This window comes from Thermobia domestica, chromosome 16 (assembly GCF_964235325.1).
Source record: "Thermobia domestica chromosome 16, izTheDome1.hap1.1, whole genome shotgun sequence".
In the NCBI taxonomy this organism is placed as follows: Eukaryota; Metazoa; Arthropoda; class Insecta; order Zygentoma; family Lepismatidae; genus Thermobia; species Thermobia domestica.
This window is the reverse complement of record NC_137469.1, coordinates 10,133,370-10,152,170: the sequence shown is the minus strand read 5'-3', so window position 1 is coordinate 10,152,170 and position 18,801 is coordinate 10,133,370. Positions and strand designations below refer to the sequence as shown.

General features: G+C 35.6%; 1 protein-coding gene across 1 annotated transcript in view; it reads right to left on the bottom strand.

Moving 5' to 3' along the window:
* Positions 1-18,801, bottom strand: part of LOC145672402 (cytochrome P450 4C1-like) — a 160,135-nt gene continuing 141,334 nt past the window's right edge. Inside the window, exons 13-14 of the mRNA XM_081741557.1 lie at positions 4,933-5,112; positions 1-263 (exon numbers count right to left, since the gene is read on the bottom strand). Coding sequence (XP_081597683.1) covers positions 91-263; positions 4,933-5,112 — 353 coding nt within the window. The 3' untranslated portion in view covers positions 1-90. The remainder of the gene's footprint in view (positions 264-4,932; positions 5,113-18,801) is intronic.

The window sequence follows — 18,801 nt, the reverse complement described above, 5'->3', positions numbered from 1 at the left end:
TCCTATTTACAATGTACTATTTATTAAAAATATTTATTTACAATACTATTATTCTAAATACAGTGTTATCCATCCTAATCGGGATTGCTGTTATCTGGCTTCCTTGGAACGAGGTGTGATTCTTATCCGAAGGCCATTAGCTGGACGAAGAACTAAATCTGCTAGGATTTTAACATCCTCTTTTTTATCCACAGCTTCTACAGTAAAGTGCCTCAATACTGTTGATAAAACAGTTTTCTCCTCCAGAAGGGCGAACTTTTGACCTAAATAATGAAAAACAGAAATACAGGTATTAATTACTTGAGGAAATTTTGACATTTTGTTCATACACAATACACAACTAGTATAATTTATACACATTTATTTATAGCCTTTTTTTAGGTCAGCGTTTCCCAAACTGTGGTCCGTGAACTGCAAAACACTTCTCAAGGTCTTCTTAGGTTGAGCGTAGGTCCAAAAAAAGGACAGGAAAAAATAAGGTTCAAGTAGATTGCGTATTACATACCATAGTTAAGAAACTCATATGAGTGCAGGATCCAACAAGGAAACTGAACGGTTTGCAAATTGAAGCTGTGACTAGATCAATAATTTCACACAAGCTCTTTTATTTGGGAATTGAACTGTAACTCAAAGGTTTCGCTTACAACAATTAACTATGGAACATGAAACAACTGGTCTTTGAAAATGGAATTTCTACGTGTTTCCAGATGTTTCTCCCATATCTGGAACTATATTCACGACTAGCGTAACTGAAAGCTTGGTTTCTCTCTTTCGGTTCGGACGTGATTGTTGAGGTTAGTCGTGATATTATGCCCAGCTTAAATCATTTCAGTCGCCATGGAGCGTTGGTCAACAGAACATCGAGCATTCATCTTGGAAATGTCTTTTTAAAACAATGAGTTAGTTATTCTTTGTCAGCATGCATTTCGCCGCCAACTCAACATTCATTGGGTTCTCAGTGTTACAATTCATTTCCGTTGTAAGTTAGGACCATTCGAAAAACAGCTTGCGCTGTGAAGAAGAGACTTTTAAGGTAACCGCACACCGTTCGACAATGGGGAAGAATATGTTCAGAATGGTGAAATTATTTGAAAAATGTAATTTTCAAAAAGTAAAAGTGGTGTGTTTTATCATACCTAATTACAAGCAAAAAGCTTTAAGTTATCATAAGATTATAGATATATATGCTAAAGTAGAAGTGTTTTTAGTCTGCAAAACGTCTCTCCCCCAACTGAGTGGGATTAGGTTCGTTTCCCGCTGCATTTATTTTCTTGTACTATCCTCGTTCAAATCCGTTAAAGATTAATCTAGCCTCTATTTAAGTGGAAGATCGATTTATCTGGAGAGTGAAAGGAACTGAAGCGATATTCTGATCATATCATCGTGTTCAGAAGTCATGGAAGTGAGAGTAAAAGGGACTGAAGCGAGGCTCTGATCATATCACCGTGTTCTGAAGTCATGGAAATGAAAGTAAAAGGAACTGAAGCGAGGCTCTGATCATATCACTGTGTTCTGAAGTCATAGAAGTGAGAGTAAAAGAGACTGAAACAAGGCTCTGATCATATCACTGTGTTCTGAAGTCATGGAAGTAAGAGTAAAAGGGACTGAATCGAGGCTCTGGTCATATCACCGTGTTCTGAAGTAATGGAAGTGAGAGTAAAAGGAACTGAAGCGAGGCTCTTATCATATCACCATATTCTGAAGTCATGGAAGTGAGAGTAAAAGGGACTGAAGCGAGGCTCTGATCATATCACTGTATTCTGAAGTCATGGAAGTGAGAGTAAAAGGGACTGAAGCGAGGCTCTGGTCATATCACCGTGTTTTGAAGTCATGGAAGTGAGAAACCCTACGTCCTAAATGGGACATGTTACTTCAAGTCTCCTTTGTCCTATCCTTCTTTGCCTCTTAACGCATATAATTGATCTAAAACATTCGAAATTATACAAAGTTATCACTTCTGAGTCAGAAACGTAATTGCTACTTCCGAGTCGAGTCCATGAGATTATTTGAGATACAAGTTTCCATTCAAAATGGTAAATCAAACTGGGAAGTTTGAGAACCAGAATCATAAATTTGGGGGTTATCATACAAGCCTTGGGAAGCTATGGGCATCAACGCTCCTTCGAGTATCTCTATAATCCGTAAGGTTCAAACTAAAGTATCTAGTACAAGTGATGAGACGTTGTTATTCCGTTTATGAAAACCCTTAATATATCAAGTTTCATAACTATATCCGACAGTTCATAGGAAACTGTAATAGTAGTTAAACTAAATTCTCTGTGCTGGGGCCTCTAAAGTCAATTTATGCTTACAAGTCAATAAGATGTTGACATTTCGTTTATGAAGAAGTTCCAATTTACCAAATTTCACGTTATTTATGTTCAGAGGTTTAGAGGAAACAGACAATAATGTTTAACTTCCTTATCCATTCAAAGTAAATTTCCAATCATGCGTGTGAATGTTACATTTGGCTATGTATAGTAGCATATATCAAAAAGTTATCGTCTATAAGTTTCATTTGATTGGTGTTTTTCGAGTTTGGTCATAGCCTGTCTTCGTCTGTAAAACTTTAAAACTTACTGAAATATGATAAAACATCCAGAAAGTAACTTTCGATAGGCTGTAAAATGAAAGATGAATATAAGAAGAAAATGATCTAATTATTTTGGAGATAGTAACACATAACCTACTTCTCAAGACATACATGATGTACCATCCTCGTTGAAGCATTTCTCGTAATGCGGCACCATCTTGTGTATATGTCGAAGAATTCCGCCCCAAGTTCTGGAACCAGAACATCACTATCTGGAACTCACCTGCGCTGCCGAAACATTGTTTAGCCAGAAAGCGCTTCAGGTGGAATTAGTTAGGCGCAAAATCAGGCTGTAGGATGAGGGAAAGTAAGAGATCTATGTTTCATTCTCGGTGACTATGCGATCGGAAAGCTAATCTTGTCCGGTGACAACGCAGCAGAAAAATCAAAGTGAACGCTAGAAGCTCTTCTAGCATTCCGCTGTCAGTTGTTTTTGAACCAAATCATACACACAACTTGCGAAACTGCAATCGCTGGTTGATGATCTCACGCAGCAAGAAACGGGAGATCTGTGGAAACTGATATATAAGAGTTGGGACATTCTGAACCAGCGGTTGTGCAGAACTGCTTGCTACACACTGTCCGGAAACTCTGACATAACCATCGACGATCGTCTACTACGATGTTCATCGGTCACGTCTATGCAGCCTAACGTGCATTGTCTGCACGATCTTCTGACCATAAATTCATTACATCTGGTCCATGCACTTGACACAACTACCGGTGGATCTTAGTCGCCATAACAACTTAGTGGAAAACCTGATTTCCAAGCGTATCTCGCACTTGGTGGGAGACAGTACGCGCGAAGCGTTGTTTGGCTAAATTCATGTAATTTGAAGTACTCACCAAATACCTCTAAAGAAATTGTTGCAGAAGTACCGCAGGATTCTGAAACATGGATATTTGGATAGGACACATAGTAGTTCCTAAGTGAAGTTCTACCCGACTACGGCAGGTCCCATAGTTTTGGAGAAATGGATATTTAAAATTCAATTTTTCATTATTTCGGCAGCCTATAACTCCGAAAGGAAGCATTTGTGCACCCAAGTTGGTCTATACTTTTTGTCTTACCTTATTGTCAGGAATCACCTCCCAAACATTGTCCGTGTTGCTTTGAAACACCCTGTATATTTAGGCTGGTTATGGCCTCGTGTTCCTCCTCTATTCCTCCGCGAGCGTCTCTTGTTGTAATCACTCATGCCATCTTGCTGAAGCACTTTCGGAACTAGCTTTGTTAACGTGTTCTGTATTATGAAAGTCACTGTGGCTAAATATATATTTTCTCATCAGTATTTTTGTTTGCTTTTCTAAATTTCTATGTTAATATTTATTATAAGTATTCATTATAATGTCGTATCCTTAAGTCGTATCTCATTATAAGTAAAAGTTTCAGAAATGTAGTAGATTTGTGTTTAATAATAATAATAATAATAATAATAATAATAATAATAATAATAATAATAATAATAATAATAATAATAATAATAATAATAATAATAATAATAATAATAATAATAATAATAATGAAAAAGAAAAATAAAATTGACTTAAAAATGTCAGGTGACCCTAATAGAATAAACATAGTTAACCAAAGTGAATATTTGTGAAAGAATTAGTGAAATGAGGAAACGGGAAATCCCCGAGAAATCTCCAAACGTAATGTCTACCACAAAATCACATGCCGTGAGATCCCATCATAACTGAGTGCTATTCCAAAAAGCTAACGTTCCCCTTTAAGTTGTATTTAGGGAACTGTGATATTTTATGATTTCATAATTTTCTTCAATACAAATAATTTTAAACTGAAGTCTGCACCAACTTGTATTAGATAGGAACTTGTACAGTGGCGTAAGGGAGAGAGAGCGTGTGCTAAATGACTAATAATATCAGATTTATGGAGCTCCTTCGTGGCTAAGTGGTTAGCGTACGCGCCTTTGGCATGAAAGATCCGGGTTCGGTTCCCGGCGGGTCCCATAGCAGGACATTCTGCGATGTAATCGCCTGTGCAGAATAATTGCCATGTAACGCTGTAACATAAATATGATAGTATTCCGCAGATTTTTTATTTTGGAATTCCTGCAGAAAATTGTTGACTTACTAAAGCTCATCGCAGAAAGGCAAAGAAAGTTCTGCCGTCGCGCCGGCGGGAGCTCATGTGGTTCGGACTCATCATTAATCAGTAGGTCCCGTCTAATATAGCCTCGCTGCTGAAAGAAACGTTAAACTCAAAATCAACTGAACTCAACTCAGTACCAGATTTACTGTACCTTATTTGCCTTAGCTCTTATAACATTATTTAAAAAAATAATCTACGAAGAATTTTGTTCATTAATCCTTACCTATGCAGTTTCTAGGCCCTGCACTGAACGGAATAAACGCATATGGATGTCGGTGTTGTACTCGTTCTGGCAGAAAATGATCTGGATTGAATTCTTCTGGACTAGGAAATATCTCAGGATTCCTATGAATATTATATATGTGCAGAACAACTATGGATCCTGCGGGTAATAAGTAGTCCTCTGGAAAGAAGCAAATACAGAGAGAGATTATGTATATATTAAATAGATCTAAATATGTATAGATAGATCAATTGTTTCCAATGGGGCGTCGTATGTCGACTCTAACTTCTTTTTAGTGAGAGCAGTCTCCTATACAAGCAGTATGATCCAAGGACAGAAGCAGATACAGATAGAGCGATTGGTGAGAAGAATTGGGTTCGAGACTTCATAAAAAATACGGATGTGTGATGTGTTTCGATATATCGATTAATTGATATTTCTAATTGTCAAAATATCGATATTTGGAACATTATTGATCAATATACCAATATTTCAATACTTTTCGCGTTGAGATATTTTGATATTATGGATGCTCTGATGTTTAATATCAGGAGGTTTTCGATATACAGTATTAATATTAAATAATTTGTTATTTAATTATTTATTCCAATATTTCTCGACTTTTGATATTTTGACAATTTTTCGGATTTCGATTTATCGATTGCGTTTTAATATTTGTGATGTCAATGTCTGATATCCGAATTCGAATGTGTCACAACCTTAAGAGGCCTAATCACTGCGAAATTAAAATACCGCTAATTTTACAGTAATTATGTGATATCTTCAAATAGATAAAAGATAGTCGAAATGTGGAACAAGAGCTCGCTAGACAATATTATTTTGCATGAGGTACCGTTATCACGAGTCACCTAGTAGCTTTCCGTTTGCAGTCATTTAGAAACGCGAAAATAAATGCCCATTATATCTCTAAATGGATGGAAATCAAAAGCAGATAAGTGAGTCATGATAACGGTATCTCATGTAAAATAATATTATTTAGTGAGCTCTTGTTCTACATTTCGATTATCTTTTATCTATTGTAAAATTAATGGTATTTTAATTTCGTTATGATGGGACTTCTTAAGTCGTAATGACGAGTCCGAGCTTACAAGTGGTGTTTCTTGCTAAGAGATGCAACAGCTCAAAGAAAGAAAGAAAAAGTACTTGTTTATTTATTTATTTAGTTAGTTATTTTTAGAGATATTTGATTTGAGAAAATTTTACTCTTTCCAAACATTTCATTCTTAATGAAGAAGCAAAATATCAATAAATTGTGGTAAGATGAGTATGATTCGAATTTATTAGAATAGTGGTGCCCATCCCCCTCATGTCCATGACGCACCCCCCTCAATTGTCTGTCCTTAGGTGTCCTTCCATGAAAAAAAATATTTTCGATTAATTTTTACACTCCGTCAAACATATGTATATAAATCTTTAACCCCACCCAAATATTTCAATGACGCAGTTTGCGTCATAGCCCCCCTTGTGGGCACCCCTGATTAGGAAGTAAATTTGGTCATAATTATGCTTCGGGTGCATGGTTTGCATAATGCAATTGGTTTATGTTTGGGTTCGTCAAAATTTGAATAAATGAATGTATAAATTACTTTTGCATCCGAAATTGCTGATTGATCTCGAACTACGATTTATGTGAGGCTTTCTCCAGAATAGATCTTGAAAAGCTGAAGTCATCTCCATAGTGTCCGAACTTCAGGTCTCCAAGCGTAGCACTTTATTGTAAAAATAAAATAAAATAAAAAGATAAAATAAATAAATACACGGAGCATTAGTAATATTCTTAAAAAAATATATTTATATTCTTCCCCAAATCGGTATTACCAGGGCACTGGGAAGAATAGGTTCACAACTAATTAGAAAGTGATTGGTATATAAGTTTATCTTTCCCAACAATAGGCTATAAGCAATAAGCTAATAGCAATAACAATAGGCTTTCCCAATTTTTTCTTGAACCGGTGTCCCGCAAAGTTCAGGTTTATCACTTTTATTATATATCTTGTATGTTGGTGACCTGCCTGTGATACTTGAGCCTATTTATATCTTCATGTTTGCAAATGATATTGCATTGCCGGTTTGTTGCAAAACTATGCATAAATCAACACCTTTTGGCTAAAAGTCATAAATGTTTTTGGCAACTGGTACAATCGATGGGAGTTGAAGTTAAATTGTACAAAATAAAAAGGCCCTAGTATTACTTCCGCACTAGAGACACAGTAGAGCAAGCCGGAATTTATCATTACTTACGATTAACGTACAAGAAATACCCTATTTGGGGGTAATCTTTGATGCCAAATTATCTTGGTAACTTCACCTTCTTTCCATCGAGGAGAAGTCCAAAAACCGATTAAATGTATTGAAACGTCTTGTCGGTATTACGCGGGGCTTACACACCGATATCGTCCTAAACACATATGATTTATTTCTTCGCTCATGTCTCACTCATTGTCACACTGTCTGGATCAATGCGAGTGATTTTTACGAGCAACTACGTAAGCGAGAACGTCATGGTTCGCATCTCGCTTTTCGTATCAGCTAGTCCCACCCGTCTCCTATACGCAAGATCACCATTCCTGCACTTTAGTCGCAATCTAGAAGTTCTTCGCTTCCGATACATAGATAAGAAATGGAGAGCTCAATATAATACACTTATGGGCACTCTATACATATTCACGATAGCTTTTCCGCTACGCCTAAGTACACTGATCCTTCATTGCGGCATCTACTCTGCATCTATAGCCGGATGCATCCCGAGCACCCTGACGATCATCTCTTCGCTACCTATCATTAATCAGAACTCAATCCGCACGCATAACCATCGGTAGCAGTGACATTCCTTCTAACAAGGACTTCGACCATGTTGAACATCAATGTTGAGTAGCCCCACAAAGAAGATATGTTCAATTGTGAATACTAATACGGCTCTTTACATGGGCATCCAAGCATTTCGTCTCATCATCATTTCCTCCGTTTTTTTAAGTAAACATACCTCCGTTACTGTTTACAAATATCTGTCTTCAATCCTTACATACTAAGCTTCCACATTCTTAATCCGTGTTCCTACTTTTGTACCGCACATGTTTTACAACAATTATAATAATTTATTTCTGTATGAATAAAATGGCTTACTTTATTATTGTTGTTAAATCCCATAGTCTCTCTCTCTCTCTCTCTCTCTCTCTATATATATATATATATATATATATATATATATATATATATATATATATATGCAAAACATGGTAAGTCCAAAATTGCCAAAAATGAGCTTTTCACGCTACCTGAATAAGCAAATTTTTCTCTAAAATTGTGTATGCTCGGCTAAGTCCTATCAGGTTTATCAATGATGTTACAAAACCGTGCGTTTTCAGTCATGTTTGACATACTGATTCTATTTCGTGCAAAACAAGTTAAGTCCGTAGTAAGTGGACTTAACATGTTTTTCCCAACTTTGTTCATTCATATATGAGTGTGAAAAGAAAGGTAAGTCCTCTAAAATGTGACTTAACACGTTTTGCACTGCACTTAATTGTTGAAAACATTTCCATCGTGTGAATGAAACAATAAATTTATGTGAAATATGTTAAGGAGAAACGAGCTTGTAAATTATTTGCTTGGTTACTATTCGAATTATATTGGTTTTTCATATTATTCAGAGATTAAGTAGTATTTGTTTGAAACAAATACAATCATTTTAATCTGTTTCTGTTTTCTATCTCTATTTGAATATTTTTTATGAACAACATAAATGCACAACAATAGAAATAGACCCGGATTTTGATCGGAATGATTCTGCATCCGAATCAACAGAATCCGAACCAGAAGAGAAGCTTAAAAGTCATAGGACGAGACGCAAGAAACAGACTGGTAAGAGAAACGTAATGAAAGAAGGTAGTAGTGAGAGAGAGGGGGAAACATCTATTAATGTGCTCGGCCAGTGTACAGATCTGCACAATTTATCAGAGAAACCAGGAACATCTGACATCGAACGCGAGGTACCTGTGGAAGATAGATCCCGTGAAAATAGAGGACGAAAGGAATCACGAGGTTTGAAAGGCGATACACGAAAAATTCGTGAAACGAGAAAACATCTCAGAAATACAGATTAATCATATGTAATTTCGATAGGGAAATGCGTTCTAGCTCGTACATTTCAGCTTCCCGGAGAATGTAGAAAAAAATGTAAAATAATGTGTGTAGAAGAAGTGTTTAGAAATATATTTGACAATTACTAGGCTCTTGGTGATTGTAATCGAAGAGTTATGTGTATCTCTAGTTTGCTGAATATTGCTAATAAGCAGAGAACCAGAATCAGACAGAAAGATTTTGAAAAGCAGCACTATCGCCAAGTGACAGTTTTGTATCACATCGAAGTGTCGGGTAAAAGACATGAAGTGTGTAAAAGTTGCTTCTTGTGTATTTTTGGTAAAAGCAAAAGCTTCATAGAGCCTGTAATTCAAAAGAAGCGTGCTTCTCTCTCTAGTGTTATAGACATTAGTAGTCGAGGAACCCACAAACCTTCCAACACCAAGTCCGAAAATGAACTGGAAGATCTTCGCAAACACATTCAATCAGTTCCCTCATATGAAAGTCATTATTACTAACGGGACTCCAGTAAAAAGTATTTACCGCCATACGTGACACTTTCGGGATTATATGAGGAGTATAAGAGAATATGCAATGGGATTCCTGAAGTAGACGTCTGTATGAGCGTGAATTCCACAAAATGAACTTGAAAATAAAGAAACCGCACGTAGATACGTCTCAAGTCTTGATAAGTTATTTCTTCAACTTAAAATGTCCGGAGATCCTTCCATAAAAACACAGTTGGATAAACATCATGAAGAGGCTGAAATAGAATATAACTCTAAAGCTTCCGACAAAGAACTGTCTAGGAATGATATTATATGCAAGACCATCACAATTGACTTACAATAATGTCTTCCAACTCCCTCTTTACAGAACTCAGTATAATTTTACAAAAGACAGTTATGGACATTTAATCTTACAGTTCACGATTGTGACAATCAAACAGTTTTTTTTTTTTTTTTTTTTTTTTTTTTTTTTTTTTTTTTTTTTTGCATGAGGGAATCGGTGGAAGAAGAGCAAACGATATTGCCTCATGTGTTTATCATTTGCTATTAGAAAATATGAATCCAGAAGTGAAACAAGTAGTTATGTACTCCGATTCATCTGCTGGACAGAATCGTGATTTTCAATTTGCAGCCATGTGCTTCACAGTTTTACAGAAATCTACGAGCCTTGAAACTATTGACCACAAATTTCTAATACCAGGTCATACAAATATGGAATGTTATACAGATCATAGTGTTATAGAGAAAAAGAAGAAAAAGTTTAATGGTAACGTTGAGCATCCCCACGACTGGGCTCAATTAATTCGTCAAGCAGGGAAGAAAAAACAATTTGTAGTACGTGAAATGTTTTGAAGATTTCTACGATTTTTCCTCTGTGTTAACAGAATCTATTCAATTTCGCAAGAGTGACAGTACTGGTGAACGTTTTCTGTGGAGACATATTAAGTGGTTACGCTATGAGAAACAAAAACCAGGTGTATTATTTTACAAGACAACTCACAATAGTTGTGAAAATTTCAAAACTATGGATGTTTCAAGAAGGGGAAAGCCAAGTGTTTTGATGCCAAAACGTCTCTACAATGGACCGATAGCAATCAGCAATGAAAACAAGAAGGATCTTTTGAATCACCTGTATTTCATGAGTTTTACAGGTCATTAAAACTGTATCCTCTGTTCAAAATTTATTTCCTGATAAAACAGAAAGCAGTCCAAATGAAGACGATTAGTAAACTGACATTAACCATATTATAGAATTAATCTGAGCAAAAGACACAGAGATTAATTTTGGTAAAAATATATTACAATTCTGTTACAGTTTCGACAGATTAGCTCTGTCTTCTATAGTCAAACATTACATGCTTACTTGAGTATGTAATGTTTGTCTATAGAAGACAGAGCTAATCTGTCGAAACTGTAACAGAAATGTAATATATTTTTACCAAAATTAATCTCTATTCCGTTAAAATAATCTTATAGCATTATCCACAGTATAACATAAGTATATACATTCAGTGCAAAAATAAATAAGTCTACAAGTGCTGTAAGTTGTATTAAGTGCAAAGTCAGATAAGTCCACAAGTTCTGAAACATAGTCCTAAAAACAAATCTAGAACTTTTTATTATAAGGTGTTAAGCACTAAAAATTGAGTATAAATGTACACGAAGGAATATTAATTGAAATAAAATATACAAAAAATCATATATTGTAGTTTCTAATTTTTGTCGAATTTTCAAACTTTCAAATTGAGCTTTCTCAAAAGTAACATTTTGTGACTTAACATCTTTTGCACACCCACCCGATATATATATATATATATATATATATATATATATATATATATATATATATATATATATATATATATATATATATATATATATATATAGATAGATAGATAGATAGATAGATAGATAGATAGATAGAGATATCGGGTGTTTCAAAACCATGCCGACAATGTTTGGGAAGTAATTCCTGACACCAAGATAAGACAAAAAGTATAGATCAATCTGGGATACACAAATGCTTCCTTTCGGAGTTACAAGCTGCCGAAAACATGAAAAAAAAAAAAAAAAAAAGAATTTTAAAGGTCTATAGCTCCTAAACTATGGGGGCCTACCGTAGTCGGATAAAGACTTCATTTAGAAACTAATATGTGCGCTATTCAAAAATACATGTTTCAGAATCCTAAGGCACTTCCGCAACAATTTTTAGAGAGGCAGTTTGGCTACGGGCATGCAATCTGAAATACTTGAAAACTACCTCTATAAAAATTGTTGCGAAAATGCCTTAGGATTCTGAAACTTGGATATTTAGATAGGGCGCATATTAGTTCCTAAATAAAGTCTTTATCCGACTACGGTAGGTTCCGTAATTTTGGAGCTATGGACCTTTAAAGTTTTTTTTTTTTTTTTTCATGTTTTCGGCAGGCTATAACTCTGAAAGGAAGCATTTGTGTACCCAAGTTGGTCTATACTTTTCGTGTCAGGAATCAGTACCCAAACGTCGTCAATATTGTTTTGAAATACCCTGTATACAATATCTTGTACTTTATACTTACAATCTAAGAAAAAGAACAGACCATAGGAAATAATTATAAAATTATATTTAATTACATTAATTATTTTTCCCTGATTACCGAATTCAATTTTAATCAATAACTAAAAGGTTGCATAATGGCAACAAAAATAATAATTTAACCATTTTTCAAGTAATTGCATAATAAAATTATTCCACTAACGAATACACTTATACACGTAGGCATTATACGTATAGGTACATAAATCTAAAACTCTTCAGACTATTAAATATGAACGTAGTCAAAAAACAAAAAAAAGTATGTCAATTATTTATTAATTGTGTAGACATTTCGCTTTTAATTCAAAATTGATTTTAAAAACTATAAAAAATAGAAAATAGTTAACTTGCAGCGTTTAGATATGATACTTATTTATCCATGCAATTACAAGCTAGTTTTTACAATAATATTTTCTATGATATTTTGCTGAGCTCAACACCTAAGACGTTGTTAAGAAACTCATTTGTTGTACATACGAGTATGAGCTTCACCTGAGATAACTATGCACGCATAGCACAAATGAATAAACCATATATTCAACAATTAGTATGAACATTACAATTACAATTTTATATTCCTATCTGGAAATTAGAGTTAAGAGTCTTCATCCCGGCGAAATTAAAATACCGCTAATTTTACAGTAATTATGTGATATCTTCAAATAGATAAAAGGTAATCGAAATGTGGAACAAGAGCGCCCTAGACAATAATATTTTACATGAGAAACCGTTATCACGACTCATTTATCTGCTTTCGATTTCGAGCCATTTTGAAAATCGGCATTTATTTTCGCGTTTCTAAACAGGTGAAAACGGAAAGCCACTAGGTGACTTGTGATAACGGTACCTCACGTAAAATAATATTGTCTAGGGCCCTCACACTCACACTCACTCTATGCCCTATGGAACCCGGAGGTTCAGTGCCGCGTTCAAAAAAGCTCTCCACTGACTTCTATCCTTAGCTAATTGCATCTAGTTTCTACTTTGTATTCCTATCTCTGCGAGATCCATCTTAATATTGTCCTCCCATCTGCGCCTAGGTCTTCCTAATGGTCGTTTTCCTATGGGTCTACCAGTCAAGACTTTGAAAGCGTTTCTACTTTCTTCCATTCTAGCTACATGACCTGCCCACCTAAGTCTCCTAGACTTGACGACCCTAACAATGTTGGGTAAACCATATAAACTATGTAGTTCCTCGTTATGAAGCTTCCGCCATTCCCATTTCTCGTTCCTCTTGGGTCCGAATATTCTTCTCAGGATCCTGTTCTCAAATACTTTCAGTCTATGTTCTTCCCTCAGAGTTTCCGACCATGTTTCACAACCATATAGAACAACAGGCATGATTATCGTTTTATATATTTTAAGTTTTAAATTCATCGACAGAATTCGCGACGACAAGAGATTTTGAACCGAATAGTAACACGAATTCCCTACTTTTAATCGACATTTAATTTCTTCGTGAATATGATTTTCGTCTGTTAATATTGATCCTAAATATTTGAAAGTATCCACTTTATCAAAATCATTATTTAATATTTTAACTCCTCCACAATTTGCCGTATTACGGTCCCGACGCACTTCCATGTATTTAGTTTTCTCTGCATTTACTTCTAAACCCATATCCCTGCAAGCGTTTAATAAGATCTCTGCATTTATTTCTACTGTTCTGCTATCACCCCCTATTAAATTTACATCATCAGCATATGCCATAACCTGGTGAATTCCGTTCAACTCTAGGCCCTGGTTGCTATCTTTGATTTTTCTTATGGCGTATTCCAGCACAAAGTTAAATAATAATGGCGACAACGCATCTCCTTGTTTCAGGCCATTTTCGACGTGGAAGCTCGTGGACAAAAATTTTCCTACCCGGACTTTACTTTGGGATTCACTTAAACATATCTTAATTAATCTAATTAGCTTTCCCGGTATTCCTAGTTCTGTAAGAACGTTGTATAATGTTTCTCTCCTAACCGAATCGTAAGCCTTTCTAAAATCAATAAATAGTTGATGTACCGGGGTATTGTATTCCCACTTCTTTTCGAGTATTTGGCGAATGGTAAATATTTGGTCGATAGTTGATCGATTTCGTCTAAATCCGCACTGATAATCTCCAATAATTTCATCTGCGTATGGGGTCAATCTTGCTAACAGAATATTTGAAAGGATTTTATAGGATGTTGTCAGAAGAGAAATGCCTCGATAATTATTACAGTCAGTCTTGTCGCCTTTCTTGTGAATTGGAACAATGATTGATTCTTTCCACTCTTGTGGCAATTCTTCCTTGTTCCAGATAAGGAGAATGAGTTTGTGTATCTTGTTCCACAATATTTCGCCTCCAGCTAAAATTAACTCAGCCGGAATTTCATCTACACCCGGAGATTTGTGTTTCTTCAATTTCTTTATAGCGGCTTCCACTTCTACTCGATTGGGTTCTGGAATATACGGTTCTGCGGTGTGTATCTCCTTTTCTCCACGCACATTAGTTTTTGGTTGCGTGGTCAGCAAATCGTCAAAGAAATCTTTCCATCTATTTAAGAGGCTATCCGTATCGGTGAGAACTGTTCCGTCAGATTTCTTTAATATATAAGTACGAGGTTGATAGCCTTTCTTAAATTCGCTGATCCCCTTATACATGTCCCGAATATTTTTATTTTTACTATTATCTTCAAGTTCCTTACTTTTAGCTTTCAAAAAATCCCGTTTCTTTGTTCTAAAAGTTTTGGAAGATTCCCGCCTGATATCTGCGAAATTTTGTGTAGTTGTTTCATTCGGATTTTGTAGCCACCGTAATTTTGCCTGTTTTCTCTTCTCTGCTAGTTTAATGCATTCTTGGTCGAACCATGGTTTGTTCCTACGTATTTCCGCGTGTCCCAATTTTTCTATTGCTGAACTTTTAATGCTATCTCTAATTTCAACTCAAGTATCCTCAACACTAGTGCACTCCGAGTCTTCTAAAACCGCGAATCTATTCGAAACTTCAATCTGGTATTCCTCTCTTACCTGTCTCTCTTCTAATTTCTTTAAATTAAATCTCTCCGTTTTCGGACATTGAATATTACCTTTATTCAACGATAATCTCTCCCGTATTGTCGCTACTACCAGGTAGTGATCAGTGTCACAATCAGCCCCTCTAAACGACCGGACGTCAATTATGCTAGATTGTCTTCTTCTATCTACTAAAACGTGATCAATTTGATTATGTGTTTTTCCGTCTGGTGATGTCTAAGTGTATTTATGAACGTCGCGATGTGGGAATGTTGTACTCTTCACGATTAGGTTTCTGGATGTTGCAAAGTTCACGAGTCTAACACCGTTGTCATTACTTTCCTTATGCAAACTTTCGTTTCCTATAATCGGTTTGAAAATACCCTCTCGTCCTACCTTCGCATTGAAATCCCCTAATAGAATCTTCATATGGTATCGCGGGAGTTGGTCAAATATCCGTTCCACTTCTTCGTAAAAACTATCTTTTATACCGTCACCCTTATCTTCAGTTGGAGCATGTACATTTAAAACAATATCACACCACCGTCCCTTAAGAGTAATAAAAGAAAGTCTGTCAGTAACAAATTCAACCCGTTTAATTGCTGGTAATATTCGTTTGTGAACGAAAAACCCTGTTCCTAACTGGTGATTTTTATTTCCTTCCCCGTAAAAGAACGTAAAATTTCCGGAATTCTCAGATCCATTTCCTTCCCACCTAACTTTCTGAACTCCTACTAAGTCCATCCTGTATTTCTCTAACTCACTCGTTACAGATTTTAACGCGCCTGCCCTATAAAGACTTCTAATATTCCATGTTCCAAATCTCATGTCCATTTGCTTTTGCTGATGTCGTGCCAAGTTATCAGTCCTTGTCCGAGGCTTTTGTGAATGTTTCTGAACAAGTGCCTTTTTTTACAGGATGAGGGTAAAGTGCCTTACCCAAACCCCCAAGCTGGAGGACCACTCCTAGTCGTCTGTCCGCGACTGCTTATTCAGTATATTCGCAGCTAACCTCTATATCTAGAGGCTTTCTCCTCGATCCGCAACCTGAGGACGCGCCATGCCGTGGTGACAGGAACCCAGTCTAGGGCCCTCTTGTTCCATATTTCAATTATATTTTATCTATTTGAAGATATCACATAATTACTGTAAAATTAGCGGTATTTTAATTTCGCCCGGATGAAGACTCTTAAGTAACTAGTATGTGATGCATTCTAGTGATATATTGCATTACGCTTAGCGTGTGTCATCCAATAATTCATACGCAATACAATTCCTAAGATTACATTTAATTCTTTCAGATAACGTTAAGAAAACGAACAAGTTTCTCTGTGGATACGATTAAAAAAATTAGCTTGGAAGTTCATATAAAAAAAAAATGAGCATATACGCATTTAAATGCATTAAATACAACATTATTAGCAATGAATATTGACATACGAATTGAAATCTATCGGAGGTAACAGAAAAAAAAAACTATTTTGCAATAGCCAATGAGTTTTTAAAATAAAATTAGTCATTATGCTCTTCACAATAATTATAGTTTAGAGCTGAAAATTGATCAGTGTTGTTGTTCTCTTGTATGAAGAAATGACGCACGCAAAAGAGTTCCTTGCGCCTTGAACATTTCATATGTACAATTGCGTTGCATCCATCAAGGGGAGAGTTCGCATAACCAAAGCGAAAAGCAAATTCCATAAGTGATTCAAAAGGTATAGAATGTAAGTAATTTGTTCGGTAACTTGCCTTGTGAAACGCAAACTGAAACAATTTAATGTTTTGTGGTGATCGGAACTGATTCATTAGCATAGACATGAACTTTTATTTGATTGTTTCGTTGGTACACTCATGTCCAAAGTTTTTGCCGCATGTCTATAAATATGTTGTTGTAGAAATATAATTTGATGATGAATTCGCCCGGTATTTCCTATAACGTTAGTATGCGTATAATCGGTAAAGACATGTATGTGACAAATGTCATGTCAAAAGAGCAGTAAATAAGACCAATAAAACGAAAATAAAACTTTCTTGTCTATTTAGCAATATTTTATTTTACTCATTATAATTTTCGTATTTATAATTCGTTTCCTATGAAATTTATCATAAATATGCATTTCTTGATTATACACATAGTATCAGTATTAAAAGTACCCTGCAAAATCATTATCAAATTATATTCTTACAAGAAGACAGTTATAGATATGCGACAATAATTTTGGACATGAGTGTACATCATAGCGTCCGGATGAAGAAGTTTCATACTATGTACAAATCTCCTGCCACAATCTGTGATTGGTTGGAATCCAAACACGTCAAATGGTTGTGCAAATCGTGTGTAGTTCTTTGGTATATTCTCAACCATTACGTCTTTGTCATCCGTCATCCAACTTGCAATGGGCAATTTGTCTATGAATGAACCCCAGTGATCAAGCAGTAGCAAGTTCAAAGTATCAGGCTTCACTATAAGAGAGAATACTTAACGCGCTTAAATGCGTGTACACGCGCATACACGCATTTTTTCATATGAACTTTCAAGTAAAATCTCTCGAACAGTTCTCAACTGTACAAGAATTTTATTAGCTTCTTGTAATCAGCATGAATTGGTCTTTCAAGTGGCATGCTTAGTTTCTCAGCAAGCGAGTGCTTTCTCCCGAACTTCTCTTGTAAGTCTTTTATTTCCAACATGCATCCTGTTCACAGCATACAATAGTAAAGAAAAAATGAATTATGTAAATAATGAATTTTTAGTATTATGTTAAACTACCATTATATCCAAAATGGCAGTTCACATTAATTTTCCGAAAGAGATTAAGGGAATGTTGATCTGAATTGGTACCATAAATGGGATTTTTCGTGTATATATAAAATCTACTCCAATAAAATTCTCTAGGGACGAAAAATAGATATAGTCAGTGATGAAAGGGTGTGAAATTAGTGTTAATTCTCAGGTTTTTTTCATCTCGAAAGTTCATGCTTCAAAAGAAGTGCTTTGTGGTGTGTGTGATAGTCGAAAATCAACCGCCAAGGAACGAAAATTGTGCTTTGGTAAAGTGAAATAATGAACAACCGAAGAAATAAAATGAAATCTTTGAGTTTAACGTCCCATTCTTATGTTTTTTAGGCTAAAGAAGACAATGATTAAAGCAAGTGAATGAGGATGAAATAATTGGTGGAATGAGAAAGTGAGAGTGAAGGGGAGTACCCCGAGAAAACCCACGGACACAATGTTGTCCACCACGAATTTACTTGGCCGGGAATCACAGCAGCGACCCCATACCCCAGAGGTATGCGCTCTATCACTGAGCCACCGTGCCTAGATGAACCATCGCCGACTACGATCCCTTAGAGATCGTAGCCGGCGATGGATGAACAAACGAATGAATTAAGGAAAGAAAAAAGAGTAAAATATCAAACAAGAAACAATCAACTTCCAAACTTTCCCTACACAAAATATGTAAAAACAAAATTACTAATATGGTTAGGGTCAGCATTAGATGATGACACAAAGGTATGATGGAGACACTTCACTTCTAACAACAAATAATAGCCTCACTTGTTTTCGTTTATGGGATGCTAATTCACAAGTACGGCTGCGCACGAGACAAGATTTGTGGCTGTCTCGTCTCAAAAATGTGCTGTAAAAGTGATGTCTCGACTCGAAAAAAGTATATTTCTCTATTGGAAGAGCCGTGTCTCGAC